Source organism: Apium graveolens, chromosome 6, assembly GCF_009905375.1.
Source record: "Apium graveolens cultivar Ventura chromosome 6, ASM990537v1, whole genome shotgun sequence".
NCBI lineage: Eukaryota > Viridiplantae > Streptophyta > Magnoliopsida > Apiales > Apiaceae > Apium > Apium graveolens.
Window position 1 is genome coordinate 72371149 of NC_133652.1, and position 22763 is coordinate 72393911.

The following is a 22763-nucleotide window of genomic DNA, read 5'->3' on the forward strand; positions in this document are numbered from 1 at the left end:
ATGCAAACATGATCAGGATTGAACAAATAAAAAAAATAAACATTTGTTGGAGATTTATATAGAATCATCACCTTCATGCATTAATGAGAAAGTAAATACATATCTCCATGACAGAAGTTGACTGATCAGATAAAAAAGTTATCGGTCGATACTCTGTGCAGAGTTTGGATTGCCGTTGGGTGTTAGTATTGACTTTGAATGAGGCTCTGCAGTTCCTTTATTGGTTGCAAATATCTTTAAAAGTAAATTAATTGTTTTTTTGAAATAAGCGCATATATCTTATAAAAACAAAAAAATTGTAATTATATCACTTATTTTTTAGTACTTAAGAGTTATGCTATGCGGAAATAAAAATTGTTTGATAAAAACAGAACAATAGCTTTTGAAAAAACTTTCTTTGAAGTATTAACTATGCTTAATTATCGTTGTAAATGGTGATTTAGGATAAATTATATAATTTGAATATTTATCTTATAAGAAGATAAATATTCATTTATCTTTTCTAATATTCATTTTATACATGTAAAATAAAAAATCTTATAAGAAGAGGTAACTAATATTTAATTTTTTAGCTTAAATATTTCGTAATCAAGAGTGTTTATTGTATTTTTTTAAATGTTACAGAATAAATTAACATTTATCCAGGAAGAAATCACCAATAAAAAATTATTGTACTGCAGTTGGTAATAATAAATGTACAAATATGTATTATAAGTCAAAAAATTATTAAACCACACCATATTGTTTTTTCAATTTATAATTAATATTGATTTAAAATTTTAAAATACATATAAAATGTTTACCAATTATTTTGTAGTGATAGTGAAATTTACAAAATTAGAAAAGCATGTTAGATTAAAGTGAAAGAGTATATTACTGCTTTGCTTAAGAAAATCCGGTCCCCTCTAAAATGAAGAACCACATGCTTGATTGGATAAGTTAGAAAATTCGGATACTTTCATAATTTTTATCTAAGAACTATTTTTGAAAAAAATGATAGAAATCAAGATCTAATAACAAGATCAAGAAAATGAAAGATAATAAAGAGATGGTGGCTTTTCACCGAAGAAAATCGGTGAAAACCAGGCGGGGGCTATATTTGAGAAAGAGAAAAGCATGCACAAAGAAACTTAAATTGACATCTCTCTATTATACCTTTTTAATTACTCAATAGAAACTGTCACTAAAAATATTATTTTGATTTGATTTAAATTTCTAAATTATTGAGAAATAAATTTAAACAACAAAATTATTGGATCTTTTATAAAATTTTATATAGGTACTCTGCACTATTATTTTGACATCCTTTTCAATTGATACTTTTTTTATTATACGTATTTCTCAACTTTGAATTTGAGAAATAAATACATATATTAGGAAAAATAGCTAATTTTGTTTCTTTATAACTTAATATTTATTTCATCGATAATTATAATTTTATATTTGACATACTACGCGATTACACTAACTCAGTTGTGTTATGTTCTTTAATATTAGAGTATTATTTATATAATGCAATAATTTATGATATATATATATATATATTCTATTACACCATTTTAGTTATAAACTACGAGTGGTCGTCGAAGACGACACCGAGAAACCGCTAATAAAATATCTTATTTTAATTTTATTCTAATTTTAAAATTATTTAAAAATATATTTAGGCAAAAAACTAATATGATTTGGTTTTTGTAAAATATAATAAATGGAATTCTATATCATTAATTTCACATCCTTTTACGAATCATACTTTTTCATAAAACACACATTTTTTTCTACTTTAAATACACATATTGAGAAATAAATATATATTTAAGCAAACAATTGATTTATATGACTTTTGTAAAATATAATGACCGAAATTGTGCATCATTAATTTCACATTCTTTTTTAATTCATACTTTTGCTAAATCAACAGAAAAAGAATTCAACATGCTACATTTTTAATTTAATAACTTTGAAACAAAAAAAAAATTACTTTTTATATTTTTATACCTTTTTAGTTGCAGAATAAGAGGCGTAGTGTATCTTAATTTGATTTTATTCCAATTTCAACATTATTTTATATCCTCTATTATACTTTTTAGTTATAAAATACGAGGCGTCGTCGAATATGAAGATGAGAAATAATTAATTAATATATTATTTTAATTTTATTTCAATTACAAAATTATTTTATATCCTTTTTACACCTTTTTAGTTGCAAAATATGAGGCATCGTCGAAAATGACGTCGAGATAGTGTCAATAAATATCTTATTTTGGTTTTATTCCAATATCAAAATTATTCTATATCCTTTATTGTAATATGGGAAATGATATGTACCCATAATTGAATCCCAAAACCGTTCCAAAATTTCACGTGTTACATGTTTATTGGTCATGACATAATTAAATAAGATATACCCCTCATACATTCACATCAATCCTCCAAATTAAAATAGCCTAAATTGGCACATCACCTATGCCACATCATTTTGGAACTCATTTTTTGAAATCAATTTTGGGTACCTAGCACTACACTTAAAATATTTTGTGATAGATTACGAGGCGTCATCCAAAAGAAAGTTGAGAAACAATAAATTAATATTTTATTTTAATTTTATTCCAACTTCAAAACTATTTTATATATTTTTTATATCTTTTTAGTTGTAAAATACGAGGCATCGTTGAAGACGACGCCGAGAAATTGTCAATAAATATCTTATTTTGATTTTACTCCAATTTCAAAATTATTATATATACTAGATTATACCTTTTAGTTATAGAATACGAGGCATCGTCGAAAATAAAACCGAGAAACATTTAATGAATACATTATTTTGATTTTATTCCAATTTCAGATTTATTGTATATCCTCTTTATACCTTTTTAGTTGCAAAATACGAGGCATCGTTTTCAACGATGCCGAGAAACTATCAATTAATATCTTATTTTAATATTCTTCCAATTTTAAAATTATTGTATATCCTCTATTATATTTTTAAGTTATTGATTACGAAGCATCGTCGAATACGAGGATGAGAAATAGTTAATTAATATCTTATTTTGATTTTATTCAATTTAAAAATTATTGTTAATCCTCTTTTATATTTTTTTAGTTGTTGAACACGAGGCATTGTCTTCGTTCGAGAAACTATCATTAAATATCTTATCTTGATTTTATTATAATTTCAAAAATATTGTATATCCTTTGTTATACTTTTTAGTGATAGAATACAAACTGTCGTCGAAAAGGAAGGCGAGCAACAGTCAATTAATATCTTTTTTTTATTTTAATCCAATTTCAAAACTATTGTACGTCCTCTTTTATACCTTTATACTTGATGAATACGAGGTGTCGTATTCGACAATGCCGAGAACCTATCAATAAATTTCTTATTATGATGTTATTCTAATTTTAAAAATATTGTATATCATCTATTATACTTTTTAGTTATAGAATACAAGGCGTCCTAAAAAACAAAGGCAGTAAACACTTAATTAATAACATATTTTGATTCTATTTCAATTTGTAAATTATTGTAATTCCTTTTTTATTCTATTTTAGTTATAGGATATAAGGCGTCGATCGACGAAGCGGAAAAACTGTTAATAAATATTTTATATTGATTTTATTCCAATTTTAAAATTATTGTGTATCCTCTATTTTAAAATACCAATGTCACAATACAAACATTGTATGCATATTATAAGTACAAGTTGAATTGCAACATGTTTGTTCTGCATTTAACTATTATATAGATTGTTCAAATGCCTGATTGTAATATTTGGTACTAAATATTCTCTCAACTCAGACTTAATCCCCAAATTTTAATTATGCTTCATTTTCATCTATAAATGTTAAATCAGCATATGTTTGCTTAATAGCAATTTGATTTTATGATATGAAGAGTATGCATTGTAACGTCCGAGAAATATTATGTTATTATTTGTATCAATAAATAATTGTTATGTGATTTTATGTGAATTTGGTGAATTATTTGATGATTGATATTAATATTTGCATGTGTATTTCTGATAAAAAGTTAAATATTTTAAATTTTAATTATCCAGAATTAAATGTAGATAATTTTGATATTTTCTGGTAATTTTTGGATTGCTTTATGATTTTATAAGAATTTATATAATTAATAATGATTATTTTTACGTGATTATAAAATTATTTTTAGAATCAGAAATCGTCCCACTTCAATCGTTTTTGTGTTTTGCAACCCGAAACTCTTCTGAAAACTCCTTCCTAACCTAATCTGATAATTCTGAAAACTTTTCATATTTTGACTTTTTCGATCCGGGGTACGGTTTGACCTGTACGAGTCCCGGCGTGAAATTTCCGATACGCAAATCATTTAAGATATTTAAGTAATACTCCCTCCGTCCCTTTCAATTGTTTATATTTTTTAGAGAGTGTCCGACACGCATTTTAAGGTACATATAAAGTATAGTTCTGTAATTGTTTTTTACAATTTTATTTTTCTGAATAAAAATTAAAATATTCAACTTTTATTCAAAAAAAAAAAATTGTAAAAATAAGTTACATAACTATACTTTTTATGCACCTTAAAATGCGTGTCAGGCACTTCCTCAGAAATGTAAACAATTGGAAGGGATTGAGGGAGTAATATAAATAAATATATAAAGACGATAAAATTAATATCTTAGCACAAACATGAGCAAAATAAAGTCATACCTCTTTTGTGGAACAAGTTTGAGTTGACACGGTTTCGAGAGTAAAATTAAATTGTACCTCTTTCGTTAAATGAAACTTATTCGGGTAATACCTCCTTCGTGAATAAAGTTTACTTGGACAATACCTCATTCATAAATAAAGCTTGCTCGGGCAGAGACTCGTGCTGATAACGTGTTATAAATAAACTATAAACTATATATAGTAAGAAATGGAGAAGGAAAGAGAGAGATCTCATAATTATTATTACTTCTTATGTGATTGTTCAAGTACAAATGACTAGACAAAACTTCTATTTATTTATAATAGAGTTTTATCAAATATACTAAGAAAACTTAATAGGTAAGTTTTATTTATAGTAGGTTAACAAAATCTTGATTTTCGTGACAAGTTTCCAATATTAAATTAAGGCTTTCTTGATAAGTATCACGAGTCTTTTAGTAAGTATTGTGAGTCTTCCTTAATAAGATTTGACAATCATTATTATAACACGTTTTTGATATTTTAAATTTTTTTTAGACATTTATCTTAAGTAATTACTAAAATAGAATAAGGAAGAAAAACCTTAAAACACACGCCAAAAACAATCACACGTAGGGGTCGTTTGGTTCGAGAAGTGGTATGAGTTTGGAATCAGGAATCGGGTTAAGGTGGTATGGGTTGATATATCATTTATGATATCATGTGTTTGATTGAGTGCTGAAATGAATATTTTAAATTTAAAATATTTTTTACGTTATCAATTTCAATTAATTTAAATATTATTTTAATTATCATTTTAATAAATTTTAGTTCATTAAATTATTTTTATATTAAAATTTACATTTGATTACTTAAATAAAGTTGAAATAATATAAATAAAATTGATTTCTCCGTACCCACCTCTTATCAAAAACTTATATCTTGGGGTACGAGGAATGGGTTTGGAGAGAAAAAAAATTGTGAACCAAACATGGAATAAAACCCACATCTGTGATACGAGAATGCCTCCTGCCAAACGACACTGGTATTACAGCAGAGTACACCTGACGCCATTTGCGATCGAAGTTTGTCCAGCCTGAGATTTAAAAAGGGTCATTTTCTGCTACTTTTTTTGAAATGGGTCGGGTTTACTTTTTCACGGCTCAATCTTTCTTGTCCTAAAGACTGTTCTTGTTTGTCACCATTCAGTTTCTTGAATTTCCCATACTTTTAGTATCTGCTGTAATTCTTTATTGGCCTATTCAATCCTATCTCACTGTTCACTTCTATTCAACACCAAGTTCAAATATTGCTTTAATTTCGATAATTGTGAAGATATATTATAGGCCCCTAATTGTGAAACTTTGTGAGGTTTTTTTTTTGTTTTGATTTTGGGGGATAAATTTGGATGGATTTAAGAAGTTGAGTCATGTTCTATGGAACAGCAGTGTGGGATCCATGGCTCATTGTTGCCCAAATTGTTGGTTTACAATGTTTATACTATCTCACTCTTGGAGTTTTCTTGACAATTTTTGTTGGCACTTGGGTTTCTCGAACCAGTCTTGTTTATTTCTTTGATTATGCAACTGTTACCGCTTCCACCGCGACTGGCTGGTGTGTTATTGTTTCCATTTTTCTCTCCGCTGTTGCAGGGTAAGAATCAATACTGTCCTTTGATATTTAGTTTATACTTTGTATTCTATGCAGTTTTGTTTCACTTACTAGTAATTGAGTTTGGAGTGAGGGATGGTTGTTTTATGTACCTATATTTTGATAATGCTACTCATTAGGATTCAGTAGTCTCCATTTCATATACATTATTAAGTTGAGATTAACAAATTGTTTAGTTTTGTCTAAAAATTGGTGCGAAATGTGGCACACTTACGATTGTTGACATGGTCTGTGTGCACTTCTATTTATTGATGAATTAGTTGTTGGGTATAATTCTAACTACACAGCAACAATGGGCAGTTATAGATATGATAACAAGAACATGAAAAATAACCAACTAACGAAATAAAACAGAAGGCAATAACAAACTATAAAGACTGTAATTGACAAAGAAAGTAAAGAAAACTTATCTCTTATCGCTTTCCAAATTCTGATAAGAAGAAAAATAAAACAGCTGAGTCGCCAAACCCTTCAAGAGGACTTCACTGTTCTTGAAGAGATTATTGCCCCCCACTTAAGCTGTGATGGAATGCAGCAATATCGCTTCCAGGATAAAACATCAACAGATCAATCTGGCCACAGAACCAACAATGATCAACGACGACTCGCACCTCAGTTTGCCCAAAAAACCTATACAACTCATATATGTTTGCGAGGTAGGCACCGAGACTTGTGTCATTTTAATCTCAAGTATACCTCTCAATATATAGGTATCTCAAGTTGCTCTTCTTCTATTTTACTCGATGTGGTACACGAAGTAACAAAACAGAAAAAGTAAACAAAATGGGTTTTTCTTATTATTTATATTATATCCTGATTAATTAATATTAATATTACAAAATATATTCAGAGTATGATTAAAATAATCCTTACTCAATATATTTTATATTAATAATTAAATAATCAATATAAATAATTAAACTTGTAATACAAAAGAAAAATATAAGAGTTCCCACTAGCACTAGGCCACACAAGCATTCCACTTATGCTAGTAATTGTAAACAACACTAACACAAGATGCTATATAAACTCAATATCTTTCTTTTACAATACCAATGTGGGACAAAATCCCCATAACCCATTTCAAACAAGCAACTTTGTCTCAATATATTCATGAATTCCACTAAGAAAATATCTTAGATCCAAATATGAAAGTTTAAGTCCTCATATCAAGGAACAACCTCCAAGTGTTAGTTTCCGGAAATCATATCAAGAACATATATAAAATATGCCTCAAACTTTCCATTTTCTAACAATCCCCCACAAATCCATAATTAAATTGCATACCAGATTTTATCATGACTTGCTTTTCAGAGTCGGTACCCTCCCGGGTTTGAACCCTCCTAAGTCCTCTACTTCGATGGCTACCGGATACAGATGGAATGTTTCACCTTGAATCTTTATCCGTTGGGTGTAACCACACTCCATAGACGACGACAGGTCAAAGGCTATGGTGCCAATCTACGGCTTTGAGACGTTAATGGTCATGTCTCGATCCTGTTCGTCGAATGTTTCGAGGAATAACCCTTTCCTCTAATTGCGACCACACAATTACATTCGCTTAGCTGGGCATCTCCAGAGATGTACTGTTATCATCTCGTCAAACGACTTGACCCCATTCAGAGTTTAAATAACTCTTGCTAACTAGCAGTTCAAGTACCTCTTAAGGTTTATAGGGAATAGACTCAGATACATAAGTATCTAAATGTATATGGTAGAGGTACTACCAATTCATCCTTACAACTTGTTATTACCACATTGAATACACTTCGAGGGATCTCCTTTCAGGTGTATTGGGTTCCCGCTGTTGATGAATTATGATGGGTTACTAGTCTCATCCCCAACCTCGACTTAAGGACTATAGCATGCTCAATCCCTTTAGTCAGCAGATCAGCTATATTATCCTGAGTTCCTATGAACTCTATAGCAATAATCCTATCAGACACAAGACCCCTTATAGACTTTAGTCTAACTTGGATGTGTCTCTTTGTTTTAGCATTATACTTTACACTTCTGACTTTGTCGATAGTTGTACGGCTATCACAATGAACAGAAATGGCAAGAAGCGGCTTGCTTACTACAGGTAACATACTCATGAGTCCATGTAACCATTCAGCCTCCGTCCCCGTGGCATCAAGTGCACACAACTCAGCCTCAAAAGTAGACCGAGTAATTAAAGTCTGTCTAGAAGACTTTCAGGACACTGCTCCACCCGCAAGGATAAACACATATCCAGTCACTTCATTGGAACCAGATTTCTTAGCTATCCAACTTGCATCACTGTACCTCTCGAGTACCCCCGGAAATCTCCGGTAATGCAAGCCAAGGGAAATAGTTCCCTTCAGATATCTAAGAACTCTATCCAGTGCCTCCCAATGAGTCTTATTTGGACAGCTTGTATATCTAGCCAACTTAGACACAAAATAAGTAATATCTGGCCTAGTCACATTAGCAAGATATTGCAAACTCCCAATAATCTGAGAATACCTTAACTGAGACACAGGAACTCCTGAACTATTCTTGACTAAGGCAACTTTTGAATCATATGGTGTACTAGCGATTCTACAATTTGAATAACCGTACTTCTCAAGTATAGATTTCTCTATATAATGAGACTGTGACAAAATTATTCCATCCGTTGACTGAGTCAACTTGATCCCAAGAATCAAACTAGCTTCATCCATATCCTTCATCTCAAAGTGCATCTTCAAGAAACTCTTTGTCTCGTTAATAATCTCAATATTGGTTCCAAACAACAAGATATCATCTACATACAAGCACACGATCACACAATCATTACCTCTAACCTTATAGTAGACACACTTGTCACTTTCATTAACTAAAAAATTCGAAGTCTAAAACAGTTTATCAAACTTTTTATGCCAGTCTATAGGTGCTTGTTTAAGGCCATAGACGGACTTGACTAGTCTACATACTTTCCTCTCATTATCAGAAGCAACAAATCCCTCAGGCTGATCCATATAAATTTCTTCTTCAAGGTCACCATGAAGAAAAGCTGTCTTTACATCCATTTGATGGATGATAAGACCATGTACAGAAGCCAATGCAATAAGCATTCTGATTATTGTCATTCGGGCAACTGGAGAATATGTATCAAAATAATCAATGCCTTCCCTTTGCCTAAAGCCCTTAGCAACTAGCCTAGCCTTGTACTTATTTATTGAGTCATCAGGGTTTAGCTTCCTCTTGAAAATCCATTTACATCCAATAGTAGAACACCCTGGAGGGAGATCAACTAACTCCCATATTCCGTTTGAAACAATTGAGTCAATTTCACTCTTTACAGCGCCTTTCCAATGACTCTGAAGAATCCTTGGCTTGACGGAAAGTTAAAGGCTCATGCTCGACATTGTAAGTGATAAAGTCACTTCCAAAGTCCTTGACTACCTTTGCACGCTTACCCCTTTTAGGTTCCTCTACTTTGTTAGGAGTAGAGCTACTACCAGGATCCACCCCCACATTTGTCATCTTTTCCACATTATCAGGAATAGAAGTCGATCTGTGAGTGGGATCATCCTCAGAACTACCCAAAGGTATACCAGTCTTCATAAGGAATACTTCCTCAAAGAAAGTTGCATCACGAAACTCAACTATCGTATTCGCCACAATACCATCTATGTCAGATTTTGATAATAAAAATCTCATAGCAGTTGTGGTTTCAAGATAGCCCAGAAAGATACAATCAACAGTTTTCGGACCCGGTTTTCTTTCTCTTGTGTTCAGGGACAAGCACCTTAGCAAGGCACCCCCACACACGAAGATAACTCAAACTTGTCCTACGCTTTCTCCATAATTCATATGGTGTCTTGTCCATATGTTTCAGAGGGACTCTATTCAGAATATGGCAAGCCGTATTCAGAGCCTCTCCCCACATGTACTTAGGCAACCCAGAATTAATTAGCATAATGTTAATCATGTCTTTAAAAGTTCTGTTCTTTCGTTCTGCCACCCATTAGACTCAGGTGTGTATGGTGGAGTAACCTCATGAACTATACCATTGTTTGCGCAAAATTCATAAACAAGGTACTCGTATACTCACCACCTCTATCAGACCTCAAACGTTTAAGTACTTTGCCAATTTGTGTTTCAGCTTCATTTTTATACATAATGAATTTATCTAGTGCTTCATTCTTATGTTTAAGCAAATAAACATAACAATATCTACTACAATCATCTATAAAGGTAATGAAATATCTACAGTGATCCTTGGTCAACACACCACCAAATTCACATATGTCTGAGTACACTAAATCTAACAAGTCTGAATCCCTAACAACATTATGAAAGGTTTCCTTGTTTGTTTAGCAGTTACACACACTTGACACTTAGATTTCTTATCAATGGCGTACTTTGGAATCAACTCTAAATTCAACATATTCTTTAGAGCACCAAGATTTAAATGACCAAATCGTAAGTGCCACAAATCAGATGATTCTACACAATTAACAGAAGGTGCAACACTATCATTAATAAAACCACCCAAAACGGGTTCAACATTTATTAAAAACAAACCATCAGACAAGTAACCCTTGCCAAAGAATGTACCAGTATGAGTAATAACTATTTTATTACACTTCAAAGAAAGTTCAAAGCCGTTTTTAACCAAACAACTTCCACTTATAATATTTCTACGAATAGAGGGAACATGATACACTCGAGTGAGAAATAGAATCCACCCAGAAGCAAACTTCAGGTCCACGTTTCCTATTCCAAGCACTTGTGCAGCACTAGCATTCCCGATCGTCACTGTCACTCCATGACTCTGTTGATAAGATACAAACAAGCTAATATCAGCACAAATATGTACATTAGCTCCAGTATCAATCAACCACTCATGTGACAGATAAGTGGAAAGTAGTACAGGGTTGTAAGTAACATACCCGTCATCGGTTCCAGAGGCAGCAACCTCACCAATGACCATGTTAGCTACTGGCCCACTCGTGGTTCCAAGTCCAAGCACGGTATTTGCTTGAGCTACCACTTCAGCTTTCTTAGATTTCTTAGTTGGACAGTCCTTGCTCCATTGACCAACCTGTCCACAAGACCAACATGGTTTGTTCGCCTTTGGTTTCTTAGCCTTGTTCTTGTCAGGTTTAGTGTTAGCCTTCTTAGTGACTACCTTTCTTTTCTGTCCTACAGTCACTACATTTACCTTCGAGCTCCCATGTTCCACAGGCAACACATGTCCCTATTTGGACTTGTGCTGCTCCTGTACTGAGATGTCCAACATCAAGTTAGTCCATGTGATCTCTCCTTTCTGTCTTTTCAGGGAGAGAGCAAACTCTTCCCAAGACTTAGGGAGCTTTTCAATCACAGACATCACCCGAAACTTCTCGAGCAAGACCATACCGGACTCACCCAAATCATGAACTAACATCTCAAACTCATGAACCTGTTCAGTCATGGATTTTCCATCCACCAGCTTAAAATCAAGAAACCTAGCCACAGAATACTTCTCAAATCCTTGAGAATCAGTATTATGGGTTTGGTCCAGTTTATCCTATAAGACTTTAGCAGTATAGGCATCTGATGAATAAACATCGAACAAGGTGTTCTCCAAGGATGCCAAAATTGGCTGCCCTAGCCACCCCATCCTTCTCAGCCCATAAAGCATAAACCTTAACATATTCAGCTTTCTCTTGATCCAACCCAGGAGGATCATACTGTACCACTAACAATAGACCCTTAACCGTTAACTAGAGCTTCGTCTTTTTCTGCCAAAGAGAAAAGAAGCTCCACCACTAAATTTATTAGGCATACCCGATAAATCAATTGGATGGGGAAAACGATACGTGGTCCAGTCAATGGTAGTAGTACCACCAGAACCAGTCTCAACAATTTTAGGAACATCAGCAGTTTCGTTAACCATCTTGCTAATTAACTATATATAACTATAATCTCTTCAAGATTGTTGGGTATAATTCTAACTACACAGCAACAATGGGCAGTTATATATATAATAACAAGAACATGGCAAATAACCAACTAACGAAATAAAACACGAAGGCAATAACAAACTATAAAGACTGTAATTGACAAAGAAAGTAAAGAAAACTTATCTCTTATCGCTTTCCAAATTCTGATAAGAAGAAGAACAAAACAGCTGAGTCGCCAAACCCTTCAAGAGGACTTGACTGTTCTTGAAGAGATTATTGCCCCCCATTTAAGCTGTGATGGAATGTAGCAATATCGCTTCCAGGATAAAACAACAACAGATCAATCTGGCCACAGAACCAACAATGATCAACGACGACTCGCACCTCAGTTTGCCCAAAAAACCTATGCAACTCATATATGTTTGCGAGGTAGGCACCGAGACTTGTGTCATTTTAATCTCAAGTATACCTCTCAATATATAGGCATCTCAAGTTACTCTTCTTCTATTTTACTCGATGTGGTACACGAAGTAACAAAACAGAAAAAGTAAACAAAATGGGTTTTTCTTATTATTTATATTATATCCTGATTAATTATTATTAATATTACAAAATATATTCAGAGTATGATTAAAATAATCCTTACTCAATATATTTTATATTAATAATTAAATAATCAATATAAATAATTAAACTTGTAATAGAAAAGAAAAATATAAGAGTTCCCACTAGCACTAGGCCACACAAGCATTCCACTTATGCTAGTAATTGTAAACAACACTAACACAAGATGCTATATAAACTCAATATCTTTCTTTTACAATACCAATGTGGGACAAAATCCCCATAAACCATTTCAAACAAGCAATTTTGTCTCAATATATTCATGAATTCCACTAAGAAAATATCTTATATCCAAATATGAAAGTTTAAGTCCTCATATCAAGGAACAACCTCCAAGTGTTAGTTTCCGGAAATCATATCAAGAACATATATAAAATATGCCTCAAACTTTCCATTTTCTAACATTAGTAAGATCATTCATTTGGCTGTGTAATACTGAAATGGAACTCAAATCAAATATACCGAGAGATTTGCTCACGAACCCAGAGTTTTACTTATTGCAAGGGAAGGATAATGTAATTCATTGTCTGAACTCTGAAGTAATGCGAGAAATATAGTATTTTATATTATTGGTTTAGGAATACCCATTTTCAAGTGACTAATTTTAGTTTCTGAGCGAAGACTCAACCTTCGTCATCATTAATTACTTTGTTTATTTCCTGTAGGGTGACCTGCTTTTTCGGAGTATGTATTTTAGTTGGACAGCAAATTACTTATACAGATTTTTAGAGACACCTTCCATTCTAGGCGGTTTTTCTGATTCCAACATTGTAATAGACAAGTATACATTGAATATTCAGACCACTCAATTGATTGCAATAAAATGTTTTTCCTTCTGTGATACTTTTTAGGGGGAGTGAGTTTTTGTGAGAATTTCTAATTGACATACTAGCTTTATTATATTATGTTACTATTTCTCTGGTAATTTTTTCCTAACTTTTGTCGTGCAATTAATCTTAATCATCTTCCTATAGTAAACCCTTACCCAAAGTTCGTGTAAAATGATAAAATAAATGATTGACGGTGTTGGTATCAAGTTTGCCGAAGCTATAACTATAACTCAAAGGAAACAGCCTCTACTTGTAAGCCGTATATCTCATCCTCCGCACTCCTCACTCACTACTCTTATTGTTTGGTTTGGTTTGGTTTGCTTTGCTTTGCTTTATTGTCATGAGATGTCATGGTGATATGTAGTTTACCACACGGTATACAGACTACTGGCTTAGCTCGTTGCATAAGCCGGCCCTCAACTCGTTAAATTCTATAACTTACTGCAAGAGGTACATAGATAGATAATAATTTTTGTTGAGCTGTTTTAATAGAGAGGGAGGGAGATCATTTATGGTAATATGGAAGGGTTGTGTAATAAACTAATAATCCGTTCTATTACTGAAAACATATGAGAATTGTGCCTTTTTTACGAATGCCTTCTTTCCACTTTAGAAAGGGATAATAGGAGATTTTTTTGTCACATCGTATATGGAAAAGACACTTGTTTTTTGTTGCATGCAAGCTGAGCTAAAAACTCCACAAGTCAGTGTAATACATCACATCGGATATGATTAAGTTTCAAAGTATCTATATTCGAGGAGCGTGCTCTACTACATATTTTCTGATATTTAAAATGTTTGTGTAGCGCTGTTTATTTGGTGTACTCAATTGAGAGGGCCAAGAAGTGCTTAGATTTTTCAGCCACTGTTTATATTATCCATCTCTTTATATGCATTGCATATGGTGGCTGGCCTTCATCAATAACATGGTGGGCTGTAAATGGAACTGGACTTGCAGTCATGGCTCTGTTAGGCGAGTATTTATGTATAAAACGTGAACTGCGAGAAATTCCTATCACAAGATTTCGTTCAAGTAAGCCATTATCTTTAACTCCTAAGATTATTCCTTGCAGCTTGACATACTGCAATAATTGTTGTCATTTTGTATCCCAAAAAAAAAACTCTTTCTGTCTCCTCTATCTGCCTGCCTGCCTGTTCTTACTTCAAATTTGTTGTCACGTTTTGTTTTTGTGTTTTTATATGGTAAAGTGAAGAAAATCCGTGCTGTTTGAATTTCAATATGCAGCTAGCCAGCTGCCATTAACCATTTTAGGATTCCAACTTAATCTGTAGTCATGATATTTAGCAATAAATATAAACAATTGGTAATCACCTCCAACTTCCTTTCTCGAAGCAACTCTTTGCATTTTCTATAACTTTTTTATCTTCCAGTTATTGGTTGAAAATTAGAAAGTATACTGTACTGTTAAGGAGGCTTGACTATGGTCTTTGAATATTTTCCTTCTTAGACATGGTTATAAAGCATTAGCATTATCTTCGTGTCTTGAAAAATATGGAGGCCACTATAGTATTAGTCTATAGGTACATGTTATTTAATAAAATGATGGTGTCAATCTGTAAAGAAAGGATTTTTGTGTTTCTTGGCAAATGGGAGGTCTCGGCAGCATTTAATTAGTCATCGAAGCCTGGCAAGGGGTTCATTTAATGAGTAATAGAAAACTTTGACCCGGAAAAAGTATTCATAAATATCTCATGTTATTTTCAGATAATTGAGATTTCCAGAGCAGCATCTTAAGAGTGCCTCATACTCTGATCTATTAGAATTCATTAAGACTTTCGTTGTTGTCCAGGGTTTTTGGTATATTAGTCGTAATACTTATCTTTCTTGAATATTTAACTAAGGTGAATAATAGAGAATTTTCTAGTGAAATTTTAATTTAGTGTGTGTAATTGATTAATTTTGTAACATTCATCCACGAGACCAATGTACTAAATTTCCATATTTTGAGATGCAAAACTTTATTTAGCAAACCAGATCCTCCGAAGCAGAGGCTTTATAAGTTCAAATATGATATTGTCTCTGGATGAACCATGTTTAGATTGCTGATACATTTCTCATTTTGTCTAGTCCTCCCCCTTACACAATTTTTTTCCTTCCAAATGTTCATGTGATCTTGTAGCAATCTCACATGCTTGCCTAAAAAATAAATATACCAAACTCTTTTACATGTAGACTTTCATGTGGCTTGTATTACCCTTATGTAACTGCAAAGATACCGTGGAATTTTTATTTTATATGTGGTCAAGTCCATTGGGCGGCAAAATTTAGTGATATATAATAAAAGTATAGGGATGCAAACTGCAAATTAATCATTAAAAATGACCGTTTTAAGTTGATTATGAGTGGAACTCTTGATGGCTTGGTAGTATACATTAAAATTAATCCTTTAAGCTTGATTTGTTTTGTAATTATTCTTATGCAGATGTTTGACTGACCGGAGACCTGAACAGGCAAGAAAAGATTTTCTCGGAAAGCTCTCTTCACTATGGAGAAGTTTTGGATGAAAACATCATAAGATACTTACAATTTCTGAGGAAACGATTATAGAAGCCGTTATTATGGATCCTGATCCGTGGGGAAGGTGAGATGACACATAAAGTACTCAACAAGATGCTTAGAGATATGGATTCTTTGAAACAATGAACATTACTGCGTCAATCTGGTGTATTTTTTTTAAGTCTTTTATGTCAACTCCGGGGATACTGTTTTCAGCAATGTGAATGCCACATTGCTTTGGAAACCCTTGTGAAACAATTATGTTTCTAGTTAGTTTAATGACAGTCTGATATGCACAAATACTTCAGGGAACCCTTCCAACTTTTCTGGAACATGTTCTAATTTCAAATTGTGCATACTTCTTTATATATATATATATATATAGAGTAAAGTTATATCGAGTCCATCTTTTAATTGGAGTCCATCTATGTTCCGCAAATAAAATATCTTTTAAAACGTGTTATCTTGCAAAACATATTTTACAAATATCATTACTTCAATAAAATCATTCAAATCTCGTATATTTACAAGTACAATATGTATGTTGCAATATGTTGCAATATATTTATAAGTACAATATGTATGTTTTGCAACATGAACATATGTTCTGCAAACTAAGCATGTTTAGTAGAATAATATATTTTGCAACGTTTTACTTGTAATGTCTATGCAATATGCAAGATTTTCAATAAAATTGTGATATTTGTAAAATATCATTCGAAAAATAATAAATTCTGCAATAATTTAAGATATATTTTGTTTGTAAAACATATATGGATCTCAATAAATATTTTAAGTGACAATACAACGGAATCCCTCTAAAGTGATATCATTGGGACCGGGAATTGTCCCTTTCGAAAGTTTATCACAGGACCAAGACTTTTTTTTTATCAATATAGAGAGGTGGATCGAGTTTCAAAGGGGTTTGTTTATCAATATAGAGAGGTGGATCGAGTTTCAAAGGGGTTTGTGATGGATACGTGGAAACGGGTTTTTCTAATGTGTGTCCAAAAGTTTGGTATATTTTGATTGGTCCTCTAATCATAAATATTGATGACCCCCTGTATTTATAACAATTCCACTAATAAAAATGCACCAAACTCATAAAATTTAGTACTTATTGTGTGCTTTTGAGCACACATTAGAAAGACGGATTAGAAAGACCGATGTGGAAATACCATCACGGACCAGGTGCTCTGTACAAGATATAATAATAATAATAATATAATAATAATAAAAAAGACTTCTCATTTATAAAGACCCCTTACAAATTAGAAATGGCTACAGAAAATCAAACTGGAACATGATGGCCATCAGATTTGTCGGGCCTCGCACTTCAAAATATCACATCCCTTAAACAACATACGTAATAACTCTGCTACTTAAAATTTAACTCGAGCTGAACAAGAACATGTGTAGGTGCCTATTCATTTCTTCTGAATTTTTAGGGTAATGGTTGAGACTTCCATGACGATGAGATGTCACTCACAGCTTCATTGACAGACAAATAGAGACCATTTACCCCAAATGAATCTAAAACATTAGAGTTGTGCAGCTTTTCCATCACATTACCGGCTGGATTTGCCAATACAAACTACAAATGAAAAGTGATCATTGGTTAAAGAACAACATCACCCTATACCGTGCGTATTTCAAGAACTTATTAGTGAATTACTTAAGCATAAACAAGTTTTACCTGAAGTGATCGTTTCTCTAGCATCTTTCTGACTTCACAAATGGTGTCAACGCCGCTTGTGTCTACAGCTGTTACAGCTGAAATGAGGAAGAAGAGGAGGTGAGGGGAGTGCAAGTGATGCATAGTCATAGATAGACTCATAGTCTGTACATTACAAAACAGCTGATACTTGGGTTTGCAATAAATTTTAAAATAATCGGCATACCAGTCATATCCAGAATAACACACTTTAATGTGCTTTCATTGTTTGCACTTATCCACTCTTCCTCTTCTCTGATCCATCTTAGCATCCTGCAATTGTAAGATTTCGTAAAAATCTTTTTCAAAGCTTCTTTGGCCTTGGGGGCATTTGAGCAATTGAGCTCCATAGATGAAAAAAAGATTAAGGCCGCAGCAGTTGAAACATATTATAAACATGCAACTTGCACCAACCTTTCTTGTAGATAAGTGGAATTTGCAAAGTACATTGGAGCCTCGATAGCAACTATGAGAAAAGAAGGAACTCTCTGGGATTCTCTGTATCTACGGAGACTCTGGTAGATGTGGGTGCCTGGAATGTTTCCCAAGGTAGCAGTGTTTGGCCTAGTGACATGCAACAGGATTTTGAAAACCGAAACTCCAACCTGATACATGTGTAGAAGATTTTATATAAATTGACTGAGGAGTTTGATTGAAATTGTATTTTTCCCAGTCTATTTAATTTAAAGATTTTCCTCCTATATGGAAACAACTTACTGCAATAGCAAGACCAAGAGGAACTGAGATGAACAAAACACCAAAGAAGGAACATAAGCAAGTGAAGAAATCAATTTTGTCGACTTTCCACAATTTTAATGCAGCCTCATAGTCTATCAGCCCGATCACAGCAGTTATGATAATAGCTCCCAAGATGACATTGGGAGTATAATGAAACAGTGGCATCAGAAACAACAAAGTGATTAGCACCGTTGTCGACAGTATTATATTTGAAACTACTGTTTGTGCTCCAGCATTGTAATTTACAGCAGACCGAGAAAATGATCCTGCAGTATCAGTTATCTTAACAATTAACACACTCTTCTGCCAAAAAACAGCCTTGACAATAACAATAAATGTAAATTGTATCGATAATCATTACCTGTAGTAACATAACACGAAGAGCAAGAGCCAGCCATGTTCATGAAACCAATAGCCATCATTTCTTGGTTACCATCAACCTGGTAGTTTTTTAATGAAGCAAATGTTCGTCCAACAGCAATTCCTTCCTATAACATTGACAAATGAGCAAAGAAAAATTGTGAAAAAGAGGGTACAGAAAATTTTTGCACATGCGATAATCCTATAGACGAGGTAGTTTCTGAACTACGCACCGTGAGAGATAAAATTCCTGTTACAATGCCAGTTTTCAAAGCAAGTCCTAGATAAGCGCCTTGAAAGTATAGCATGTTTGAAGATGGTGGATTCAAACCCTTGGGCAAGTGTCCAATCTGTTATACATTAAAATATATATTTTATGAGATATTTACAAGATCATTTCATTAGAGAAAACAGTAAACTACAAACTTGTAATATTTCTTACAGTTTTAACCATAGGAAGCTTTGATTTGAGACAGAAGACTATTAGGGTTGAGAGAATAACAGATGTTAATGGGGCAGCTGCGGAGACCCAGAAAAGCTTTTTATTTCTCATGCTCTGCAATAAACAACCAGTACTGAAATATTTCAGGACATGAGAATAAAGCAGTAAAATTTTCCAAAGACAGCATGCAACCACTTACCACTTTTCTTGCTGTTAGTAATAAGAGCAGGAAAGTAGCCCCCAGAACAATGGTTTGCCAAGACCACTACAATATTAGACGAGATAATATATAAAGAAAGGCCCAGGTAAAATTGAAGAACTTCCTTTTTACTTATCAGTATACATTTTAAGATAGTTGCTAACCTCGTCTGTTCGTTGAAAAACAGAGGTCAGTACAGGAACAATTTGCATCTTATTTGTGAAATGAATTATTCCGAGAAGCCCTTTAAGTTGTTGCAGTGATACTATGATTGCTGCACCAGCCATGAATCCAACAAGAGTTGCCTTTGATAGAAAATCAATTACAAATCCTAACCTGTCAAGCACATACTTTTATCAACAGGAGATCCAAGGTGTAGAGCTTATCATTTGTGCACACATGGCTTATGCATTTACATTTTTCTCAATGACTGCAAATCGTTATCCACAGACCATGGTTGCACAAGTTATTTCTCTACATAACTTAACTGTATGTAAAAAATAATGAAGTCATAATTAAATCATTTTGACACTAAATATATGCTTCTGAAGCCAGGCATACAGCAGAAAAAATTAGCAACCATAAAATAATCCCTATCTTTTTATCACCCAGTAATATTAGATTCTTGTGGGGAATAAATTTTTTCCCACTCCACTAACATTAGTATAGATTTCCTAAAAGTTCAATATTCTTTTTTACCTTTTTACCAAATACAGTACCAGACTAGCAGCAGTTCAAGCTTGTTCATAAGGACAGACATATAATTACCTTAGCAGACCAAGAGCAGATTGAAACACTCCCGCGAAGAAAGTTGCAGTAAAAGCCAGTTGAAGGTAAAGAATTGGCTGATCAGTATAGGAAATCTCCTCACCAAGCATGGTTCCCATCACTAAAGATGCTATCGAAACTGGACCTACGGCTAAATGTCTAGAACTCCCAAGAACAGAATATATCAATGGTGGCACAAAACTTGAATCTGTAAAGAAATTGTAACAGTATTAAACTCAAGAATTCAGAATTAGTATTTAATTAATCAGTCCAGTGTCGTCGTAATCTTAAGAATTAAGCCAGTTATATAGAAAGTAAAACAAAAAAATATTAGTACAGGTTATTGAGACTTACAAAGACCAATTAGCAAAAAAAAGAAGAAAGACTTACAAAGACCAACAATAGGTGGCAAATTTGCAAGTTTTGCATAGCTAATACCCTGCACAACCAAAAAATACAGTTAAATTTTTCCAAGCATAGTCAACAATTTCTAAACAGAAACAACATCTTTACTCGCAAGAGTACGGCATACATTTATAATGCTAAATAAATCCTACTCATGACAGTTTATTACTCGAAATAAACTATATTATTATAGGTGCACATCCTTTATTGACATTGAGATTGAAATACCTTTGTGTGCATGTTTAACTAAAGCCATTTTCATATTACAACACGGGTAATTTGGTCTTAATATCAAGAAAGGGTGCGCACATACAAGCTCCCTTAAAAAATATAAGATCAGCACATTCAATTAAAATTATATGATTACGACTAGAAAAATTAAAAATGTGAACAGCAGAAAGGAGGAGGGAAAGCAAAAGCAGAGAGAAATGAAACCTGAGGGATAGCAAGGCTGGCAATAGTAAGACCAGAAATAACGTCGGATTGAAGTAGCTTAAGATTATAGTTAGGAGCCCAAACAAAAATAGGGAAGAAAAACTGAAGGCCTAGGATAAATTTTCGAAACCAAGTCTGGTTCTTGAACCTATCAAGTGGTGCATCAGGGAATAAAATCTCAGAGAGACGATGAAGGAGTTTCTCAAAAGTGGTTTTAGAAGGTGGCAAACAAACTTTATGAACTTCTGGTGGTGGTGGCTGTGACATTGCATCCATGTACTCCAGTTCTGATGAAAAAATAGTAATGTTTGTGCTTCTCTCATTCCCTCCATAATGCTCTACTCTATTTGAATTCCCAACCATCTTTTTTGTAGCTCGTGTTCTTGCAACCCTGTTATGTAAGAACTAAAACCAAACTTTAGTGTAAGAGTTTGATGAGGGGACAAGCAGGCAGTCTGAGTCTCTTTTATAGGGGGAGTTTGGCAAAAACTGCAAATAGAAGCTACGATTTCTATACCCCACCAGCCACCTTAGGGAATATAGTGTACCAGTACGACTACTTTATTTATAAAATACATGGCTACGTTCATATATATTGCATTTTTTATTTTTTATATGAATTGCACGGATATTATATTCGGAGAAAAATGTGTCCGGGGTGCATAAGATTATATAAGTTTAACATATCAAGATGAATGTTAAAATTATATGTTAAACTTATTACAGATACCATATGGAAAACATATTTCGATTTCATATAACATATTTCTTTGTTTGATCTAACAAAAACTGTATAGAATTTAATTGTTGATAAAATTTTAGTAGATTTATATCCCAACATTATAAAATATTGGGAAAAGAAAATATGAAGGTCACAATAAACAAAATTTTGTTAGTACATCTCAAATTCACAATTTATTACATATCAAATTAAAAATTTAACCGTGCGGATATAAATATCTTGTAAAAATAAGTAAGTACGTAAATTTTCAAATGATTTTTTTATTTGAATCGACCACTACTTTATAACAAAAAAATAATAGTTCAATCTATGTCTTTAACATTATATAAAAAAATAGAATCATTATAAAATTAATATTATATCACTTGAATTTGCATTATGCATGAAATTTATTTTATAATTAATTTTGATTTAATCATCTCATTCATACGGTTGGATCGTGAAAAACATTCGTGATTTTAAGTCGCAATAATAGAAAATTTTTCTATCACGACCTTTAAAAATTTCAAGCTCATTATGATATTGTTTGAAATGTACATACATAAAGTTAATATAGTATTTTCACCTAAAATTACAAAATGAAAAAATGTTAAATTGAAAATTAATTATATTCTATAAAAAATCATTGTAAATGCATCTTAACATCCAATGTACGATTATATTGATAAATAATCAAATTGAAATTTTTTTATCCATATAATTTATCTTTTCGATGATCGAAAATGAACATGGGTGTTGATACTCGTTTCAGGTAGATTCTACTTCATTCG

General features: G+C 32.7%; 2 protein-coding genes across 2 annotated transcripts; one reads left to right on the plus strand and one right to left on the minus strand.

Annotated features, from left to right (window-relative positions):
- The first annotated feature begins 5607 nt into the window (after positions 1-5607).
- LOC141667833 (uncharacterized) lies at positions 5608-16592 on the plus strand. Its single transcript, XM_074474464.1, has 3 exons — positions 5608-6303; positions 14479-14705; positions 16117-16592. Exons 1-3 carry the CDS (start codon positions 6080-6082, stop codon positions 16122-16124), a joined length of 459 nt encoding a protein of 152 aa, XP_074330565.1. The 5' UTR covers positions 5608-6079; the 3' UTR covers positions 16125-16592.
- Positions 16593-17415: 823 nt separating this feature from the next.
- Positions 17416-21695, minus strand: LOC141668814 (putative sulfate transporter 3.4). Its single transcript, XM_074475829.1, has 13 exons — positions 21252-21695; positions 20802-20850; positions 20412-20619; positions 19808-19979; positions 19644-19709; positions 19445-19558; positions 19236-19352; positions 19004-19130; positions 18622-18908; positions 18319-18509; positions 18092-18177; positions 17887-17963; positions 17416-17784 (listed from the first exon to the last, which is right to left on the minus strand). Exons 1-13 carry the CDS (start codon positions 21612-21614, stop codon positions 17635-17637), a joined length of 2007 nt encoding a protein of 668 aa, XP_074331930.1. The 5' UTR covers positions 21615-21695; the 3' UTR covers positions 17416-17634.
- Between the last annotated feature and the right edge of the window lie 1068 nt (positions 21696-22763).